Here is a 20,058-nt window from a genome sequence, read left to right on the forward strand (position 1 = left end):
TTCTTTTCTTTTCTTTTCTTTTCTTTTCTTTTCTTTTCTTTTCTTTTTTCTTTTCCTTTTCTTACCAATGATTTCTTTCTTTTACAGATGTTGAAAGATTAATATCGAAATAGCTAACAAGCTTTGAGCAGAACAGATTGACTTACATTCAGGGAAGGTTTTTGATGCCATAAATCATTCTTTCATCTTCCCTTAATCTAATATCCTAGAGCCCTCTCAAAACTTTCAGCAATAGGCATTCACTTCTGAATTTCTACATTACGAAAATGGTCACTGATACTTGGAAATACTCTAAACTAGAAAACAGATGTGCAGTATCTACTGTTTGTCAGATGTAGGCATAAAAAATCATTCCATCTTGCTCACATGGTTTATGCCATTGACTGTAACCATTTCTTTTGCTATTTGTGTCTGTATTTGAAGTCTGCTTCATCAAAAGGTCTTTGAAGCCAAGAAAATATTCCTCTTGACATCAGTTGAATTTTGATTGTGTCCTTCAACTGTAAATTATTAAAGAAAGAATGACTGTTCAGACCCTCTGGGTGATAATAAATAAAATATTGTTTTAATAATAAGTGTTCAAGGCCAGGTTGGATGGGGCTCTGAGCAACCTGGTCTAGCAGAAGGTGTCCCTGCCCATGGCAGGGGGGTTGAAACAAGATGAGCTTTAATGACCCTTCCAACCTAGACCATTCTATGATTCTATGATTCTATAATAGCTAAATTTCTAAGGTTGCTATTTTATGACCAGGTCCTCATTATCAAGCTGGCTAAAAATTAGTGAATTCGTACTCTACTTGTTTTAAAATAATATTTTTAAATTTTAAATTAACATTGCAAGGTATTTAAACTAATTTTAAAATAAAATCAATTTTGAACTAATAGCAACCAGACTCTGATTACTACAGAGACAGAGAAAGCAAAATAAAAATCCTCTCAGGATTTACTGCTTTCACTCATGAAAGCTCTGTTTTTTCCAAAGACTGGGAGACACTGCAGTGCCATGGTGAGAAGAAGATCTGAGCCTACAGAGAAATAAAAACTTCAGAAGGATGCTCTCCAAAATCCCAAAGGAAGGAAATCAGGGAAACAGCCATTTTTCCATGGGGCACTGACAGTTAGGGAGCAACTACTCTTAGCTGGGACAGCTGCAGTTGCATCAAGAGTCGTGCTGGAAGCTGGGAGCACTGGGTGGGTTTCCTCTCCCTTGGCATGAACCCACACACATGAGGTCAGTGCCATGACCCCTCTTTATCTCAGGGACTCCAGCATTTTGGTCTTCTCTGCATGGGACCAGGGCCACAGACCTTCAGGGACTGGGCTGTGGACACTGATTATGGAAATGCTCCACCAGAAGCCTTGCCCTCCTGTCCAGCCTGTTTTCCCTCCTCATGTCCCTTGCCCTGTAACCCAGCGAGCCATCCCTTGCCCAGCCACACACAGACAGTAAAGCCAAGAGGCATCTGATGAGTCCTGAGACATGGCACCATGTCCCAAAAGCAGTCAATACACTGAGAGGGATGTATGGATCCCACAGGTCCCTACAACAGTGCAGAACAACCTCCTGGATTTAACTGAACTTTTCCTGTTAGCTTAATAAGCAAACTGATAAGAAGAATTTGAAATTCCTTACTAACTCACGTCATGTTTGCCAGGCAAAGTGGGGAGCTTCATCCTTTGAACTCCTCATTAAGCACACTCTCCCTGTGTTTTATGTTGCACACTGACCCTGGTTACCCATCCCAGACCACCTGCAAAACTGCTTTAACCAGCCAGGCAGCTTTAGGAGGAAGAGGTGGTATCTTTTATTAGATGAGAGATTAAATATTTTATTTAAGCAGGGGAACTTGCTTTTTTTAGTCCCAGTAAAGGGAAACCAGACAATTCTTCCCACCCACGGGTTCTTCTGTAGGAGGAAAATAGAAGCAGCAAACTTCAAGAAAAGTGCAGGTTGGAAGTAGTGGAAGTCTGCTGTGTTACTCCAGAGCTTGAGAGAGAAAGCAGTGAGGGATAGACAGAAAAGGAATTAAGAAAGAAAGGAATTAAGATATTAAGAAAGAAATGAGTGTCACTTTGACAAGCTGAAGGATTTATCCAGAGGAAGAATTTTCTAACTGCAAGAGTCTCCCCTGAAATTAATGACCCTATGGAGCTGAAGAGGTTTCTCACTGCCTAGAGCCTGTTTCTGCACCACCCTTTACAAGGGCAGCTTGCTCATGCTAAGGACACTTAACTCTGTTCTGGCAATATTAAGGAGCCTGGAATTATTGCTGATGTTATTTTGCAACCCCTGTAATGCCTGTTAATGACCCCTTTGGCAGAAGCACGTGTTTTGTTTGGCTGTACTCTGCTAGAGTGCCTACTCCTTTAAAAGGGAGCAGGCAGGAAAAGGCTTATTTTTCCTGGCCTCAGCACAGGCTGCCGGTGTGGGAGGTGGGAAGGGAGGGAGACTGCAGTGCCTGGAGTGTTTAAGGAGAGGAAGGGGAGAACAAAAAAGCAGCCCTCCTCAGGGACAGGGGGACTGTCAGATGTTGCTGCTGCAGCCAACCCTGAGGGGGGTGGATGGAGACATCCCTCTTGGCCCAGGGGCACCTCAGAGAGAGGTCACAAGGATGCTGAGTTGCTGGACTAAAAACAAAGTCAAAGGAAAGGTCCTATCTGCAAACACACAAAAAAAGGGGAGAGATGTAAGAAAGCCTTTTCCTTCTGTTTTGCCTTATCTAGAGTTTTCTCCCATTGAAAATGTTTCTTGTTCTAGCTTCTGTCCCAACAAAACCTGGGGTTTACAAAGTCCTTCAGGTGTTTTTGGTGTGCTCAGATGTGTTAGCAGCTGCCAGAGCACCACCAGCAGCCTAAAGGGTCTCCAGGCAAACAAACACCTAAATTAATGAACCCAGAGCCTCTAAGTGTGCATTTGTACATCAATACAAACATGTAAATGCTTTGCTCATTCAGTCTGTGAATGAGCCCCCGAAAAGGACTCTTCTGCCAGGTTCGTTTTAAAATTTCATCCAAGAGATTTTGCTAAAAGCTTCTTGGGAAAAAAAGGCAACTAAAGGAAGCTAAAGTCATGGTGAAACAGCTGTCCCCAAAAGGGACTGCACTGGAAAGGACAGATTGGCAGGCTGCTTTAATTTGGCTGCCACCAGGATCTGTTTGCAACAGAACAGGGCGAGGAGATTCTCTAACAGCCTTATATTAGAAAAGTAAAAGAATATTATGACTGGACAATTTAAGTGAGGCTTGATCAGTTTATTTAAAGGATGATATGGTCTCTGAAATAGGAGGAGAATGGGCTGGAATGAGTTTTCTTCCAGTCCTACATTTCTGCCCTATGATGAATGAACAAATAAATGATCACGGTGTGCATAGATGAAAGATACAGGAAAGACAGAGTAATATAAGGTTAAAACTGGCCTATTAAGCACAAGGAAGCCAAGGAACTCCAGATCATACACATGATCTTACCTCATGGTGAACCCAATGTGCTGTAATACAAGATTGACAGCACTTGATGTTCTCAAAAATTATACTTAAACCTCTGCTTTCATTTAACATCATGAATTTATAACAATAATGACTGTAAAGAAGCACTTACAAACATGAAATCTAAGAGTTGAAAATGAAAAAGCAAATTTTAAACATCCAATATTTATGTATGCGTTGGGGTTTTTTGTTTGGTAAGTTTTCTTGTTTGCTTTTTTTTTTTTAAATTTCAGGATGTTACAGTGGTTTCATTTTTAGCCAGTTTTTGCAAGTAGTGGGCTGTGTGATCCTTCAGTATGGAACACTTGAGGCTGACTACATTGCAGTAGCAGGTGATATCATCCCTGAATGAAGGTGGGAAATTGTTTTTTTTTATATCAGTTATTATTAGCTACCTAGAAATTAGGCATCTAACCTAAATTAACCATTTAGTCTTTATCCAACAGACACAGAGAAAGAAAGTTATGTCCAGGGGGTAAATCTTCACACTTAGGTTTGGTAAGTTTTTTAGGATGGAAAATGTTGCCTTCCAAGCATGTCTGTGTCTCTCTTGAATGCTGAGGGACACCAGCTGGTACTCAAAAATCTCACCTAACTTTAGGCATGCAAATAATTAGTTTCCTGGTCCCTGTGCTTGGCACGGAGCTTTCCATATTATCTGAAACCAAGATTAACATGCAGCCAGACTGCAAAAGCAAAACAGCAGAGGTCCAAGCAGGATAGTCACAGCACAGAGATTGTGTCTGGATCAGATCCACAACTTAGCGATGTTAGTGGTGCAAAGCCAATTCTTCACCAGCTAAATGCTCCTGATGTTATAAAATGTGACAGGAAAGGAGAAAACGCAGAAGCTTTGCATTGCCTTTCCCCTTGAAGGCAGCCACCCTGAGCACACACCCATGAGCAGGCATGCTGCCACAGACATTACCTTGTTCCTAGCTTGCTCTATAAACTCCAGAGGAGCTTTCCCGAACTGAAACGCGGCTCCAAACCAAGGGATCCAGCTCCTGATGCAAGGAGGGCAGCTCGGGTTTCTCAGCTGAAACAAAACAGCCTTGACAATAAGGAGCCCCAGGATTGCTGCCAAGAGGAGAGTGAGATCCATTTTGCCTGCTCGCTGCCTGCCCCGGCAGCTGCTCAGTGCACCGCGGCACCGGCATGACCGCGCATTCCGAGTTAATGAATAGGCCCTCTGATCAGCCCCGCCAGCTGAGCACTGCCATGGAGACAAGATGTCAAAGCACCAAGCGGCCCAGCGGACAAGCCCTTGTTCTGGGAAAGGCAGAGCCAATTGTGCTCTGTTCTGGGATGAGGACCAACTTCCACGGCTTGCAAAACTGAGATGTTGCTGTGGCAAGTCCTTGGACTTTGTGCCTGTTGCTGGGAAGCTGCTCAGGCAGCCAGGGACATGGCCTGGGACACTGGCAAAGCAATGCAGAGCTTTCTTCAGTTAAAAAAATTACTTTTTTGGCAATATTGAGATTGCAAAGCAGAAAGGTTGTGATTCACAGACCTTTAGTTTTCAGCAAGTCAGATGGCAAGAAACTGTTGCAGGCATCATCTGAAGTAGAAACTTTATGAAAGGTATTCCTCACCTGCCTGAGATCATCTCAATAGACTAGATGTGTGTCCAGTGTCTGAGAAGCAAGAGGTTGAACTGACAACTCAAAGCCTGCTGGTCACCTGTGTTATATCACTGCAATGTCAGAAGACAAGGTTCAGAGGTCAAATTAGTTTCTTTGCATGTGTGGAAGTGGCACACCAAAATTACACATAGAATTCATTAAGTATAAAACGTTCCCCCTAGGAGGTGGTCTCACAGCCTTCCCCCACACACCCTCAGCAAGAAGAGAACATAAAACCAGAAGGAGTGGCTGACAGACCAGATGAGTGTGCTGCCATTCAGAGGGAACTCAACAGGCTGAAAAAATGGGCAAACAGGGACTTATCTTAAAAACACAGAATACCAGGTTGGAAGGAACCTCAAGGATCATGTGGTCCAACTTTTCAGGGCAAAAAACTGACTTCATGAAGTGCAGCAAAGGGAAATGCCAAGTTCTGTCCCTGGGTGGGAACAACCCCATGTACCTGGAAGGCATCTGCCTGGAAAGGAACTTTGCAGATCTCGTGTCCTGGTGGACACCATGTCGAACACAAGTCAGAAATGTGCCTTTGCACTCAACAGCACCCTAGGTTGCAATAGGAAGAGTGTTGCCAGCAGATCGAGGGAGGTGATCCTCTGCTCCGTGCTGGAGAGATCCACTAGGAGTGCTGGGTCCAGTTCTAACCTTCCCAGTGTGAGAAGACTGGAGTGAGCCCAGTGAAGTGCCAAGGAGTTCATAAAGGGGCTGGAGCATCTGTCATTTGATGAGACGCTGAAACAGCTGGGACAGCTCAGTCTGGAAAAGAGAAGGCTCAGGGGGATCTTACCAGTGTGTATGGACACCCGAAGGCAGGGTGCCAAGAGGATGGAGCCAGGATCTTTGTAGTGGTGCCCAGGGAAAGGCCAAGAGGCAGTGATCATAAACAAATAGAGAAAAGTCCACTTATTTTTTTTTTTAATTGTGATGGTGGTCAGGCACTGCAACAGGTTGCCTTGAGCAGCTGGGGAGTCCTGGGAGACATTCAAAACCCAGCTGAACACAGTCCTTAGAGCCTGCTTGAGGTGACCCTGCTTTAAGCAGGGCTTAGGACTAGCCGGACTCCAGGTCCCTTTCAGCCTAAATTGTTGGGGTTTTTTGTTTGTTTGTTTTGGTGGGTTTTTGTTTGTTTGTTTTGTTTGTTTGTTTGGGGTTTTTGTTTTTGGAGGTTTTTCGGGGGGGGGGGGGGGGTGTTTTTGTCTTTTTTTGCTCTGGCTCTTTGTCCAAACCTCTTGTTCTTCTCAGTCCCAGGACCTGATCCTCCTTGCTAGGCCCAGACTCCTTGCTTCAACAAGCTCTGCTCACCTTTTCTAGCCTTTCGTCTGTTTGTTCCACAGTCAAGCAACCAGCTCTACATCCGATCACAAGAGCTGTGAAAACCAGATCTATATCCTTCATTAAACTGTGATGTTGAAATACCTTGAGATGTTACCTGTCAGTCATAGCTGCAGAAAAACAAGCCCAAATATACCAACTGTGTCAAGTAGGATGCTGATATCTATTTCACAAACTGTCTGGAACAAACAGCTAAATCACTGTTAACTGTGGTATTACTACACTTCTGTGTTTAGCTGTCACAGCTCTTTGTATGTTTATTTCCTGGTTTTAGTTTATCCATTAAATTCTTTCTTGTCCTACAAATGAGTATGTAGTGATAATATACTCCAATATTCCAAGGTCTTTAGCTCTGTTTTCATTGACTGAGTAGTGAGTTTAAAGTGATCTATGTATACAGGTAATACAAGCCCTCAGCCCTATGTGAAGACATAAATTAAAGGCTTTTGTGTTTGTTTTGGCCTTCTTGTTGGTTTGTTTTTGTTTAGCTTCTGCTTTTGGAGCAAGATGTGGTGAAGGACACCAGATGCAACTGCAAGGCACTAATGTGAGGAGGACAAAACCAGTATGACATTGCAATAGTCACTACCAAGCTTTCCTCAGACTAGGCCCTAGTCCTGGGCAGGTACTGGTTAATGGCCTTTCCAAGTAAACTAACACTTGCAGAAGCAGCTGAGACGACTGGGCAGTCTGGCTGCCTTTCTCCATCACAGAGAGAACAGCCCTACCAGGCCCTGCTGCTCTGTTTCACATCCCATCTGAAGTCCACACTCTCTCCCTGCATATGTAGCCTTTGATCAAACTGGCTTTGGAAAGAAACCAAAAAATGCGGTCTCAAAAAATGAAATAAATGAGTAGGAAGGGTCCTCTCTGCTGGTGCTGTCTCTCCCTCGGGATTTGGGGTATATGAACTCCAGCTATGGACTTCCATGAACACTGGCCTTTCTCTGCTCCACACGTCACAGAGCTGTCCATGTAAGCATCCATCTCTAGTCAGGCTCATTTCAAAGATCCTGTGAGAAGAGAAAATTCTTCTTTGTTGCCATCCCTAAATCAATTTCATTTAAAAAATAACCTATTTCCTCAGAATAAAAATTACCATGGAAAGCTGCTCTTTCCATCTGCAATGCTATGGGGTTTATTTTAAGGAGAGATCTAGTTGTTGTGTTCCACTCCCTAAAACACGGTTATAGAGAAAACAGAATGAGACTGTACCCAGAGGCGCACAGCTAAGGGATGATGGTGAAATCCCCATCCTGGGAGATTTTCAGGTGACCAAACAAAACCTTGGGCAACCTGATGTACCTCTGAAGCTCTCCCTGCTCTGAGTAGAGGGTTGTAGGATGACTGTAGGTGACCTCTAGAGGTCCTCTCCAGCCTATATTATGAATCGACGATATGCAGGCTGATATGTAGTGGCCAAGCCCAGAGAACAGTTTTGGAAGGAGGCAAAAAGTGCCACAGCAGATTTCATGAACTGTCAGGAAAAAGGCTCTGAACCACTTGTACCTTCCATGCAGCCAGGCATGTTTGCATTCTTCCCATTTTTAACCAGGGTTTTGTCAGTAGTTTGCTTTATCACTGCATGAATTCTAATGAATTTTAACCCAAAAAAGGATGCAGTTTAATACCAATTACTGGTGAGTGATGACAGAAAGTCATCAAACTTTAGCTGAATATTTCGCCTGCAATGCTCACTTCATTTGTCTGAATCCTTGCAATGGGGACCACACATCAAAATGTCAGGCAGTCAGAAAAGTGTGTGGGGAGGTGGTCTGGAATAATTTTCTTTGACCTAAAAAAATCCCCAAATCCTCAGCATGAGGATTACTGACTAATGGCTAATGATTAACTTAGGGATTCAGCTGAGCCTTAGTGATAAATGAAACACCTCTCTCAAACAGCATATACCTTTTTTTTAATGATGAGGACCTAAATATGTCTACATTAATTTAAGAGAAATTAGGACTGGCACACAATTAACAGGGCTTCAGCATTCAGCCAGGAAAAGCTTTAAACTTTTCACTTATGGGGCTCTGGGCAGTGATCAGCTTCCGTCATCCCGAACTGCACTGCTTCGTGCCTAATCCGCAGGAGACGCAGATTGCTGAGAGCACTCCATCACCCCAGCTCGGCACGTAGCTGCTGCTAATGCAGTTCTTTTGAACCAGATCTGGATCACTTCATCCCTTATTGATGCCTGTGCAGCTGTTTGACATGGGAATGCAGTTTGGGGCTCCCGAGGCGCTGCTGTCAATGACAGCACCCCGTAAAGCAAACACCCCCCCCCCACATGTGCTCGTAATCTCGAGTGCTCGTTAATGATTACACTTTTTAATATAGATCATAATGGACAAAATTGTGTGTGTGACTGTACCTGCACTACCGGTTTCCTGGCGCAGGGCAGCGTCGGGGACAGACTACATTTCCCAGGAGCCTGTTGAGCAGGATTCTCTTGTGTCACTGCAGAAGGACCTTCCAGCTCTGCAGGAGCCACTCGGGCTGCTGCAGTTCCTGGTACTGGCGCTGGAGAAACATGACCTTCAGCAACTTGTCTCCTAAACGACCCAGAACTGAGCTGTGCTAGGGTCTGCTCTCGCTCCAGACAGACCCTGGGTGGCTGGTGAGCCTCGGTTCATGTGAGATGCTAGATGTCACCTGCAGAAGAAGAGAAGAGCTTACCTCTTCCACAGAGATGGCCCCGAGCCAGCAAATTCGCTCTGTCAGCCTGTGCAGCGGCTGTGGCAGAACTAGGTACAACTCACCCTGATTTTCCGAGAGGGAAGGGGGTCAAAATTTACTTACGGGGGGCAGGGAAAACGTCAGTCCCCGGATGCCTCATTCCTCAGTGTTCTGCTCCAGCAAATCTGTGCATTTCACTGTGCTCACCATGACTTTTCTGTAATCTAAGCCTTGCAAGTGCTTTATGTCACCTGAGTGTGGCTGGAGGGCGGGTTTTTCCAGATGAAATCTTTGCCAAAGGACTGCAGTCATTAACACAGAACAGTTGTGACTGATTTAAGCTTTGCCGTTGCTGGGTTTCCAGGAAAAGACTAAAGAGGCAGGGAGATCTGTTGCCTGAGTTACTAGCAAGGGCTGATTCCTTTAGGAATTTGCTTTTCATAGTTAATGAAAGTTAATCAAAGAAAAATCGATTCTTATATGACTGGTTACAGTGGAGATGGCTTTAAAAATGGAGATGGAAAACTACTTGCTGAAACGTGGGATAGAAGCACTGTGTCATCTGCATAGCACTGCTTTGTGATCAAGTAGCTTATTTGGAATATTTTTCAGCATGTTTTATGTCATTTCTACAGGCTCTTACAGGCAAATCTGTTACCTTACTCTAAATGATTTGTAACTTCTCAATTTTCGCTAATCTTTAAACATGAATACCAAACCTAATGCACAAATAGACTGTAAACCTGCTGAGGCTTTGAGCGTTGAATGCATTCCCCCAGCACCTGAGTCCTGCTCTGGAAGGACCCTGGTGTGTTGCTGAGGAATCACATCAAAGACAACTCCTGCTCCTGAGCACTCGCCACCTGAGACAGCCTGGGAACGTCCATCACCCAGAGAGCAACTCCTGGCCTGGAACTGAAATAAGGGGCAGCAACCATGTATCCATACTGTTTCAGGAGCAGCCCTGGGAAGCTGAAATCAAGTTGGACCTACTTCCCTGGCCACCAGTTATTTCAGTGAGAGAAATAACAGGCTAGATATGATTTTAGTCTCTGTATCAGAAAAGCAGCATGTTTTAGGGTGGTTTGTAGGACAGATTTGTAGATAGGTTTGTAGGTGAGCCTCCATGTGTGTCTGCATTACGATGGCCAGTGTGGGGTTGTTCCTGACCTTAACGTGCTGCCTCTACGCTGGGCAGAATAGGAGAGGCCCCATGATCGATTGAGAGATTTGACTGGTCTTTATTCAGTGGGACTAACAGGAACAGGATTTTTAATCATGAGTCTCTTGGAAAGTACACATATTGCAAAACAAATCTGCAAAATGAAATGCGAGAGAAAGACTTGGTGTTTGACGGGAATGTAATCCGGTTTCTCGTGCCCAGAGCTACTTTTAACAGATCTGGATGTGAATCTTCTCCCCTCCATGAATCTCCTGCACCCATTGGGTATGGCGCCTGATGCCTGTGGTGCCTGGCAGGGGGTCCTGGTCCAGATGTTCCCAGCGTGGGAGGTCTCCCCACAGCCACACTCATATTCACATGTGTTCCCTGCTCTTTCTCCTCAGCGACATTTCCCCTGGATCTCACGAAAACTCGGCTGCAGATCCAAGGTGAGGCTGCCATCCGTCGGGATGGAGCTGCGGCCGGCCAGGCAGCCCCGTACCGTGGGATGCTGCGCATGGCAGCAGGAATCGTGCAGGAGGAGGGATTAGGGAAGCTCTGGCAAGGAGCCACGCCAGCCGTCTACCGCCACATAGGTGATTATCTGCTCGTGATGGGACAAGTGTGGGTCCTGCCTTCTGTGGCCAACAGCCTTTTGAAGTGACGTATCTTTTTGTATTTTAGATGTACCTGTGATATATCTCCAGTCTAGCCTGGAATCCCACTTTGAAATATATATGGGATTTTGGATCAATATTGTCTCTTCCTTCTCTCCTCATGCCTTATTCTGGCTTCTGGGAAAATAAAATATAATTTCCCTATCATCTTTGCTGGAAGGCCTTGTGTAGGAAGCTAAACAGGCACCTGTACTCCTCAGAACCATAAATTTCTTATATTTGAGGGAAGTGGGGACGGGCTGGGAAAAAAAGATAAGGTTGCAAGCACTAGGGAAGAATACAAGTTCTAGATGAAATGCATTACGGGGTTGGCCACAGGTAACAGCTTTCTGTGCTTTATTTGGAAATACGGTGATAGCAACAAACCTCAAAAGCATTTGTGGGACGATTTGTGTTTGGCATCAGCTGAGGGGGAAGCAATGCAGTCACATCTCCTTAGGATGAACGCAAAGCCATGCTGCCTCCTGGCAGACCCATGGCTCAGCCAGAGAGATTCTCTGATGCTGAAACATTCTATCTGTAGCACTGATACCAGGTAACGCCTTCACAAACGTGAGGGCAGTGACCAGCTGACCTGGGTGAGATCCAGAGTGTCTTAAACCAATCTCTTGATGTCTCTCTCACAGTGTGACCTCCAGAAATGGCAGACCCAAGAACTGTCTCCTGCTTTTGTTTCCCACAGTGTACTCTGGTGTTCGGATGGTCGCTTATGAACATCTCCGTGACTCTGTGCTTTGCAGGGCTGAGGATAAAACCTTTCCTCTCTGGTAATGTTACATATTTATGCATATTTATTGCTTGTTTGGGGACTGTCCTCACTGAAGGAGTCCTGCAGACAAATCTTGGGTCCCAAATGTATCTGGTTTTAGGATGAGATTGAGAAAATCTAATACAAAATTCTTGCCATGGCTGGTGCTTCAGGAAGGGGGAACTATGGATACTACTGAAATTTCTGGTTTTACTAAAATAAATAGAACCAGAAAATGAAGACAACCCAATTAGCAGCAGTGAGAGATAAAGAAAAGTCTTATATATCAGCAATCAGTTTAGAATTTCACACTGGCATTCAGTGGTAGTGCATGGAGCATCATCTCTTACTTGTGTACCATCCCATCCTGCCTTTAAACCTTAAGCGAGGAGCATAATGCAACATTGATTTTTTTTCCCCAGGCAAGTTTTAACCCTTTCTTAAAATTGGCGGAAATATTACTGACTAACAACCTGCAGTCACCACAATTATTACTTTCACTTTGGTCATTAGTATATGGAGCAACCATTTACACTTGTTCCACCTGGGTCATGCTTCTGAACTCTGCAGCTCAAGCACTCTGATTTTTGAAGATTTTCAGTTTATTCTGGAGCACAAATTTCCCCCTGTTTGGCAGGAAAGCTGTGGTTGGAGGCATGTCTGCAGGTGCCATCGGACAGTTTTTCGCCAGCCCAACTGATCTGGTGAAGGTGCAGATGCAGATGGAGGGAAAGAGGAAGCTGGAAGGAAAGCCGTTACGGTTGGTTCCTCTCAGAGCTGGTGTTTCTTTTCCTGTTACTGATCATGCTCTGGCCCAGAGTGTGGTTCTCTCTGTTTTCTGCCACTCCCTCTCTCCAGCTGCTCTTTGCTTTTTCAGGGGGAGAGCAGTGCCTGGGAAGCACACAATGGCTCTGGGCAGTGAAGAGGGTGGGGGACATAAGATTTTCTCCTTATTCCATTTATACTTGCCTTCCTTATTCTGATTTATTGGTCCCAGAACCACAAACTCTCATCCATCCTCCGTGCTGCAGCATGTCCAGGCCACCATATTTCCACAGGGAGAGAAGGATGTCTTCTAAAGATGATAAGCTGGAAGAAAGGATGAGGGAAATGGCTCATGCAGGATGCACAGGCACAGGGAAGGCTGGCAGACAGCAGGACTTGAGACCCTCCTGCAAATACCAGGACACGCTGCTCTTTGCATCCCAAACTGCTGCCATCTTTTGGTGTCTTGTACATTTACTACTGCAACCCTGTGTGGGATCAAAGGGTTGTCCGCTGTTAGAGATCAGATCATTGCTTAGCAAGGCAACCAGTATGTTTGGTAAAATATTGCGGCATGAAAGTCAAAGATAGATCAAAAAGTGGATCCAGAGGGCCAGATCCTTGCAGGTGTAAATTGCATAAATCCTCTGTGAGGATCTGGTGGAGCAAAGTGCTGGAATATGCATAGATTTCTCTGTGTCTGGTCTGTCTACCTACTAGTTGCATATTGATTTCAGGTTTCGGGGCGTGCACCATGCATTTCTGAAGATCCTGTCTGAAGGAGGAATACGAGGACTTTGGGCTGGATGGGTGCCAAATGTGCAGAGGGCTGCTCTGGTGAACATGGGAGGTAAATGGAACAACTTGGTCTGCAGCACATAAGGCCACACAGAAGCTTTAAGAAAGAAGAGCCTTAGTGTCTTGATTACCTACACTAGGGACCCGTTTGGAGCTCTGGAGCTCACTGCAGGTGACCTCTACCTTGTGCACCTGTGTTTCAGTCCTGTGGAAATCAAATTGCTTAAAAATAACAGTTTGTGCCTCAGCTTAAGGAAAGGTGATCCAGGAGCTGAGGGGATCCCACAGCCAGCAAAGCAGGGACCTCACTAGGCTATAATCCAGCCCCCAGCACTCAAGGTTTGCAGGGCAGAGCCAGTGAAGGCAGCCAGGCTTCACCAAGATCCAGATCCTCAGGGAAGTGTGTGGTGATGAGGCAAGTCTGAGGCCAAGCCTGGAAGCTGAGCCAGCAGCAGGTCTGGTGAGGGTCACCCAGACACAGTTCAACGATCATCTCTGAGGTAAATCAGAACAGATGGGAACAGAAAGGAGAATCATAGAATCAGCGGGGTTGGAAGGGACCTCTGAGATCATCAAGTCCAACCTTTGATCCACTACCACCGTGGTTACCAGACCATGGCACTAAGTGTCACATCTAGTCTCATCTTAAAAACCTCCAGGGACAGAGAATCCACCACTTCCCTGGGCAGCCCATTCCAGTGCCTGATTACCCTCTTTGTAAAGAATTTCTTCCTAATATCTAACCTAAACCTCCCCTGGCAGAGCTTAAGACTACGCCCTCTTGTCTTACTGATAGCTGCCTGGGAGAAGAGACCAACCCCCACCTGGCTACAACCTCCTTTCAGGTAGTTGGAGAGAGTGAGGAGGTCTCCCCTGAGCCTCTTCTTCTCTAGGCTGAACAACCACAGCTCCCTCAGCCTCTCCTCATAGGACTCGAGTCCCTTCACCAGCCTTGTTGCTCTTCCCTGGACCTGCTCCAGCACCTCAATATCCTTCCTGGACTGAGGGGCCCAGAACTGGACACAGTACTCCAGATGTGGCCTCACCAGCTCTGAGTACGGGGGAAGAATCACTTCCCTGGTCCTGCTGGCCACACTGTTCCTGATACAGGCCAAGATGCCATTGGCCTTCTTGGCCACCCGGGCACACTGCTGGCTCATGTTCAGCTTCCTGTCAATCCAAACTCCCAGGTCCCTTTCTGCCTGGCTGCTCTCCAGCCACTCTGTGCCCAGCCTGTAGCACTGCAAGGGATTGTTGTGGCCAAAGTGGAGGACCCGGCGCTTGGCCTTGTTGAACCTCATTCCATTGGAATCAGCCCAACTCTCCAGTCTGTCCAGGTCCCTCTGCAGAGCCCTCCTGCTTGCCAGCTGATCGACACTCCCCCCCAAACTTAGTGTCATCCACAAATTTGCTGATCGTGGACTCAATCCCCTCATCTAAATCGTCAGTAAAGATATTAAACAGAACTAGGCCCAACACTGATCCCTGGAGGACACCACTAGTGACCAGTCGCCAACTGGATGCAGCCCCGTTCACCACCACTCTCCGGGCCCTCCAGCCAGTTCCTAACCCAGCACAGAGTGCCCCTGTCCAAGCTGTGGGCTGCCAGCTTTCCCAGGAGTATGCTGTGGAAAACAGTGTCAAAGGCTTTGCTGAAGTCCAGGTAGACCACATCCACAGCCTTCCCCTCATCGACCAGGCGGGTCACCTGATCATAAAAGGAGATCAGGTTGGTCAGACAGGATCTGCCCTTCCTAAAACCATGCTGGCTGGGTCTGATTCCTTGTCCATCCTATAGGTGCTGTGTGATTGCACTTAGGATGATCTGCTCCATAACCTTGCCAGGCACTGAGGTCAGGCTGATGGGCCTGTAGTTTCCTGGGTCCTCCTTCCGGCCCTTTTTGTGGATGGGCATGACATTCATCAACTTCCAATCATCTGGGACCTCCCCAGTGAGCCAGGACTGTCGGTAGATGATGGAGAGAGGCTTGGTGAGCTCTTCTGCCAGCTCCCTCATCACCCTAGGATGGATCCCATCTGGTCCCATAGACTTGTGAGGATCCAAGTGGCATGTGCTCACATGTCTAAAGACAGGACTTAGGTGCCACAATCATCATCAGAACCTGAGGGCAGAGTGCCAGCTGTGCCAATGGGAGGAGCTGCACTGGAAATGAACATCCTATGCCATGAACAGCACAGACACCATTTGCTTCTGACAGTATTGTTTTTTCTCATTATCCTCTCTACAGATCTGACCACTTATGACACAGTGAAACACTTCTTGCTTCTGAACACGCCACTTGTGGACAACAGTGTGACTCACAGTGTTTCCAGGTGCTGTATTCCCTGATTACCCCTTTTCCACTGTAGAGCATTTCCAGTCTCGCTGTCTTCATCTGCCTCTCTGTGTCAGCAGAAGCCCCTATTCTTTGATTTTGATACTGCTGATGAAATGCAACTTTAGAATTTTATTTTTTTTCCTGAGAGAGCATCACTTTACAAAAGACACAAGAGAAAGGATGTGCAATTATTGCTACAAAACTGCCCTCACTACAAGTGCCTTGCTGGTGCATTTAAACACCTTTGCTCTCATCTGTGGGAGCACAGTCATATAATCCCTGCAGAACAACCTCTTTTACTCCCTTAAATGATGAAGAAATCTACTTTATAGAAACAATATAATGAATTGCAGGGACCCCTGGTGGCCTAGTGGTTAGCATGCAGGACTCTCACTGCTGCGACCACAGGTTCGAATCCCAAGTCCCCCGGGCAGATGGTAGCTCGTTAGCCCTGTGAGGCCATCCATCTATGAGAAGGTCACTCTAAACAAACCTACGTCCTGAGGACCTCACTGCCATTGTCCAAGCTTGCTTGGCCCCGGCAGATGAACCTTAGGATTAAAGGGTGGGCTCAGTTCAGCGCAGGCTGTGTCTCACCTAAAAAAAAAATCCATTGCGCAGGCTGGAAAGGTAAAAGACCTTTCCCAAAATCTTCGTTCGCGAAGACTGGCCATTATATAATTAATGAATTGCGTATGGTAGGTCCTTCATTCCTGCCTCAGAACAGTACACAGAGGTGAGGGCAGCTGGGAGGACATCTGAGCAAGAGCAGTACTAGCAAGCCTTCTCCCAAGCCAAGTTTATTTTACAAGTTATTACGCATGATTTTATGATAACTGTTATAATATATCTCTATTATAAGAACTGGAATCACAGTGCTACAGTTGTCATGATACATCTTGGTTTCTTCTTCAAGTATCTGTTGCTGTTGGCAGTGTCTGTTCTGGCCTGGTAGCGGCTGTTCTGGGAACTCCTGCCGACGTGGTCAAAACCCGGATAATGAACCAGCCGAGAGACAAGCAGGGAAGGTGTGGGCACTGCAAGGACCAACTTTTCAGAAGCAAAATGAAAACCCTAAGTCTCACTGATTTCACCAGAAGCCAAATGCTAAGTTTATGATTTGCTCTTCATCTTTCTGATTATGATTTTTCTGATTTAGTAAATGTCTATGGGGTGTTGTTGTGATGGCCACCTAAGCATAGCCAGTTACTCCAGCGGATTTCAGTTCTGATTAGAGGGAGATGTGATTTTTTTTAAAATTGCACATTTGTAATCCTAACACTGTTTGTTTTCCTTGCACATTCCTAGAGGTCTGCTATATAAGTCTTCCATGGACTGCTTGATTCAAACTGTCCAGGGTGAAGGGTTTATGTCTCTGTACAAAGGCTTTATACCAACCTGGATGCGAATGGTATGTGCCTTTTAACTCTTTACAAGAACAACTAGCATTAAAATGTGAGGGGTTTCTTCCTCAACACTGAGTCTCTCAGTTTCTTTAATTGCAGTTAGCATAGCTGAATGTAGTGCATTACACAGCTGCATGTAGGGTCACCTCTCTAATGTTGCATTTTATACCTCTTTAATTTGGAAAACATTGTCCTGCTTAATTGCTAGTGAGTTTCCTTTCTTTTTTTACAATTTCAGGCTCCCTCCTTTCTCCCTTCCCCAAACTCTCCATCTCTCCCTTCTTACTCCCAGCCCTGGACAACCTTTGCATGCCTCATACTTTCATTCCTCCTTCTCTCTTGATCCCAGAATTACTTTCTTTTCCATCCTGGGTCTCATTTTCACCCCTCTTGTATTCAGGCTGGCAACCTTTCTCCTGCACACTGCTGGGCTGTTAAAGCTTCAGCTCTACAATTAAGCCAGGCAGCAGTAACTGGAGCCTGGGAACTAGAACTCTGCTGGTAGTTTGAGCAAAGGGCAATTCCCAAGAGCAAATTTACATGTGACTACCTTTTTTAAGTCCATAAGAACTAAAAAAAAAAATAAAAAAAAAACAAAACAAGAGCATCTTAACTAAATGGGTGCAGGATATACATTTTATGCAAAGCAAATTTTGTCATTTTCTGATTAAGGTTTTAGAACAGGTAAACCCTTTATAAAATTTAAAAAGCATTAAGCCCAAAGTATCCCACAAGTATGAAACATTTCAGGTCAAACATTCAAGAGTTGGCAAGCTGAAAAAGGAGATTTAGGTGTCCTGTGAAGGATTTGGTAGGCCTAACCATATGTAATGCTACGATTTTTGTATGAAAGACAAAATCATAGAATCATACAATGGTTTGGGTTGGAAGGGACCTTAAAGATAATCTAGTTCCAACCCCCTGCCATGGGCAGGGACACCTTCCACTAGACCAGGCTGCTCAGGCCCCCATCCAACCTGGCCTTGAATACGTCCAGGGATGGGAAGTTCACAACCTCTCTGGGAACCAGTGCAATATGAGATTGAATTTAAGAATATAATTTTTAAGAGGAGACAAGTTAATCTAATGGGTTTACTTATTGGATTACTTTGTTCTAAGCCTCTAACTTCTGTGTTTGCTTTCACAGGCTCCTTGGTCGCTGGTATTCTGGCTTACATATGAACAAATCAGAAGGATCTGCGGAGTTAGTTCTTTTTAAAATCCTCAATATTGACAAAACAGAGAAGAATCAAAAAGCTGAATTCTCATTTCACGTGGCAGTAGGATCCCATGTATACATTGCTTCTCCAAATCCAGTCCTTACTGGTTAGAAACAGTCATGACTTAAGGACAGTATTTGATTGTCAGACTGCTATATGAAATTTATATTGTCTGCACAGACTAAAATCATCACAATAATACTTCAACTAGCAGCCAGCATCAGCTTACTGAAACAGTAAATAGGGTAAAAGAAAAAGTCTACCAAGCAAATAGAATATCTGCTTGTTTGACAATAGAGATGGTTCCTATTGTTAAGGACAAGAGCAGGTTGAAAACATAGCACTGAACATCTTCTGTGGCTAAGCATCTATAAAATTATTTGGGCATTTTTGTTATTAATTGTATTTGCACACATATAAAGAACTACCTCTTGCTAGTGTGATGCCTCAGCAAACCAAGCCTGCAGTGCTAGGTATTGAAAAAGATAAAAGCAGTTTATCGGATTCCAAATTTGCTTTGCACAAGAAGTGGAAGGGTTTGTGTTCCTTTTACTTCCCAGAGACTGCCTGACCTCTGTACTCCACCATGAGTAGATCCATGATTGAAATGCAGTCCTGTTCCCAAGAAATCAAAAGCCTAGTTCACTCTGCCCCTCTTGAAGAACTCATGATACTCCAAGCTGAACTACTTGTCCCATGACAGTCCCAGTGCTGATGTGGCAGACTGGGTTATTAAGGTACCACTTTTCCATGGAAATATGCACTCTGCCCACTTTAAATCTTGGTGGAAATATAACATTCTCTTTAAAACACAAAATGTTTGAAGAGGAGTGATTTGTTTATTTTGAAACCTAAAGCCTTCCAGATTTTATAGGGAAGGAGATTAGTGCTGTTTGTCACTGGGTTCATCTTTGGCAATGCAGAGGCAAAAATGCAGTATTAAAAGCCACCATTAGTAGATAGAACAAAGCTGGCTTTGATTTAGTAATATCTAATAATGGAATGACTGTACAAGACCTGGCTTTCTGAGTAAATACTCATGATTTCTTCTAGTCTTTGCAACCAGTGACTTCAATGTGCCAATTTCTCATTAAATAAAGTTTGGGTGTCTTTTGGCTTGCACTTACACTTTTTGATTTTATTGTAGCTCTGTTGTGGCTTTATGCATTTGGGGGTGTTGGAAAAAATTAGTCTCACCATTATTAGGGAGTCACAGAATCACAGAATGGGTCAGGTTGGAAGGGACCACAGTGGGTTATCTGGTCCAATATCCCTGCTCAAGGAGGATTAGCCAGAGCACATGGCACAGGATTGTGTCCAGATGGTTCTGGAATATCTCCAGTGAGGGAGACTCCACACCCTCTCTGGTCAATCTGTTCCAGTGCTTGGTCACTGCACAGTAAAGAAGTTCCTCCTCATACTCAGGTGGATCTTCCCGTGCATTAGTCAGAAAGTTTTCTTCAGAAATACTGATATTTTTCTAGTTGACACCCTGAGAAACTAATCCAAGTTCTTTTTGTCTTGCACACCATCACCAGCAATGACAAACCAGCAAAGCTGCTGCTTCAGTTACATCCTGAGGGGTCCTGCCCGCCATCCCATTACCCTGATAACCCTGCTGATGGATATGCAGATGTACCTATTGATTGAGTTAGAATAAGTATTTTTATCATAGAATCATGGAATTACAAAATGGTTTGGGTTGGAAGGGACCTCAAAGCTCATCTTGTTTCAATCCCCTGCCATGGGAAGGGACATCCTCCACTAGAACAGGTTGCTCAAAGCCCCATCCAACCTGGC

The 20,058-nt window shown here is 45.0% G+C and overlaps 2 protein-coding genes across 8 annotated transcripts in view; one reads left to right on the forward strand and one right to left on the reverse strand.

Moving 5' to 3' along the window:
* Nucleotides 1-4,751, reverse strand: part of LOC113961950 (24-hydroxycholesterol 7-alpha-hydroxylase) — a 23,400-nt gene extending 18,649 nt beyond the window's left edge. Inside the window, exon 1 of one of the 3 annotated variants that reach the window (XM_027672681.1) lies at nt 4,415-4,751. In XM_027672681.1, the coding sequence (XP_027528482.1) occupies nt 4,415-4,591 (177 nt within the window). In that variant the 5' untranslated portion in view covers nt 4,592-4,751. The remainder of the gene's footprint in view (nt 1-4,414) is intronic. The other 2 variants (XM_027672680.1, XM_027672678.1) reach the window with 2 other exon arrangements.
* A 4,242-nt stretch (nt 4,752-8,993) lies between these two features.
* On the forward strand, nt 8,994-19,384 carry SLC25A27 (solute carrier family 25 member 27). 5 transcript variants are annotated; one of them, XR_003532417.1, is made up of 9 exons: nt 8,994-9,215; nt 10,710-10,901; nt 11,665-11,749; nt 12,368-12,490; nt 13,233-13,345; nt 15,543-15,627; nt 16,549-16,660; nt 16,941-17,043; nt 18,186-19,384. XR_003532417.1 is itself a non-coding variant. In XM_027672682.1 (9 exons), exons 1-9 carry the CDS (start codon nt 9,113-9,115, stop codon nt 18,255-18,257), a joined length of 969 nt encoding a protein of 322 aa, XP_027528483.1. In that variant the 5' UTR covers nt 8,994-9,112; the 3' UTR covers nt 18,258-19,384. The 5 variants fall into 5 exon arrangements, 4 of the variants coding, with proteins under 4 accessions (XP_027528483.1, XP_027528484.1, XP_027528486.1 ...); XM_027672682.1 differs by having other exon boundaries at nt 16,568-16,660; XM_027672683.1 differs by lacking the exon at nt 16,549-16,660.
* Nucleotides 19,385-20,058: the final 674 nt, after the last annotated feature.

Source organism: Neopelma chrysocephalum, unplaced genomic scaffold (genome assembly GCF_003984885.1).
Source record: "Neopelma chrysocephalum unplaced genomic scaffold, ASM398488v2 Primary Assembly neopelma1_97517, whole genome shotgun sequence".
In the NCBI taxonomy this organism is placed as follows: Eukaryota; Metazoa; Chordata; class Aves; order Passeriformes; family Pipridae; genus Neopelma; species Neopelma chrysocephalum.

Coding starts and splice junctions, on each gene's coding strand:
- SLC25A27 (XM_027672682.1), top strand. CDS start 9,113: ATGTCACCTGCAGAAGAAGAGAAGAGCTTACCTCTTCCACAGAGATGG. Junction 13,346..15,542: donor TGCTCTGGTGAACATGGGAG/GTAAATGGAACA, acceptor TCCTCTCTACAG/ATCTGACCACTTATGACACA. Junction 16,661..16,940: donor CCGAGAGACAAGCAGGGAAG/GTGTGGGCACTG, acceptor GCACATTCCTAG/AGGTCTGCTATATAAGTCTT.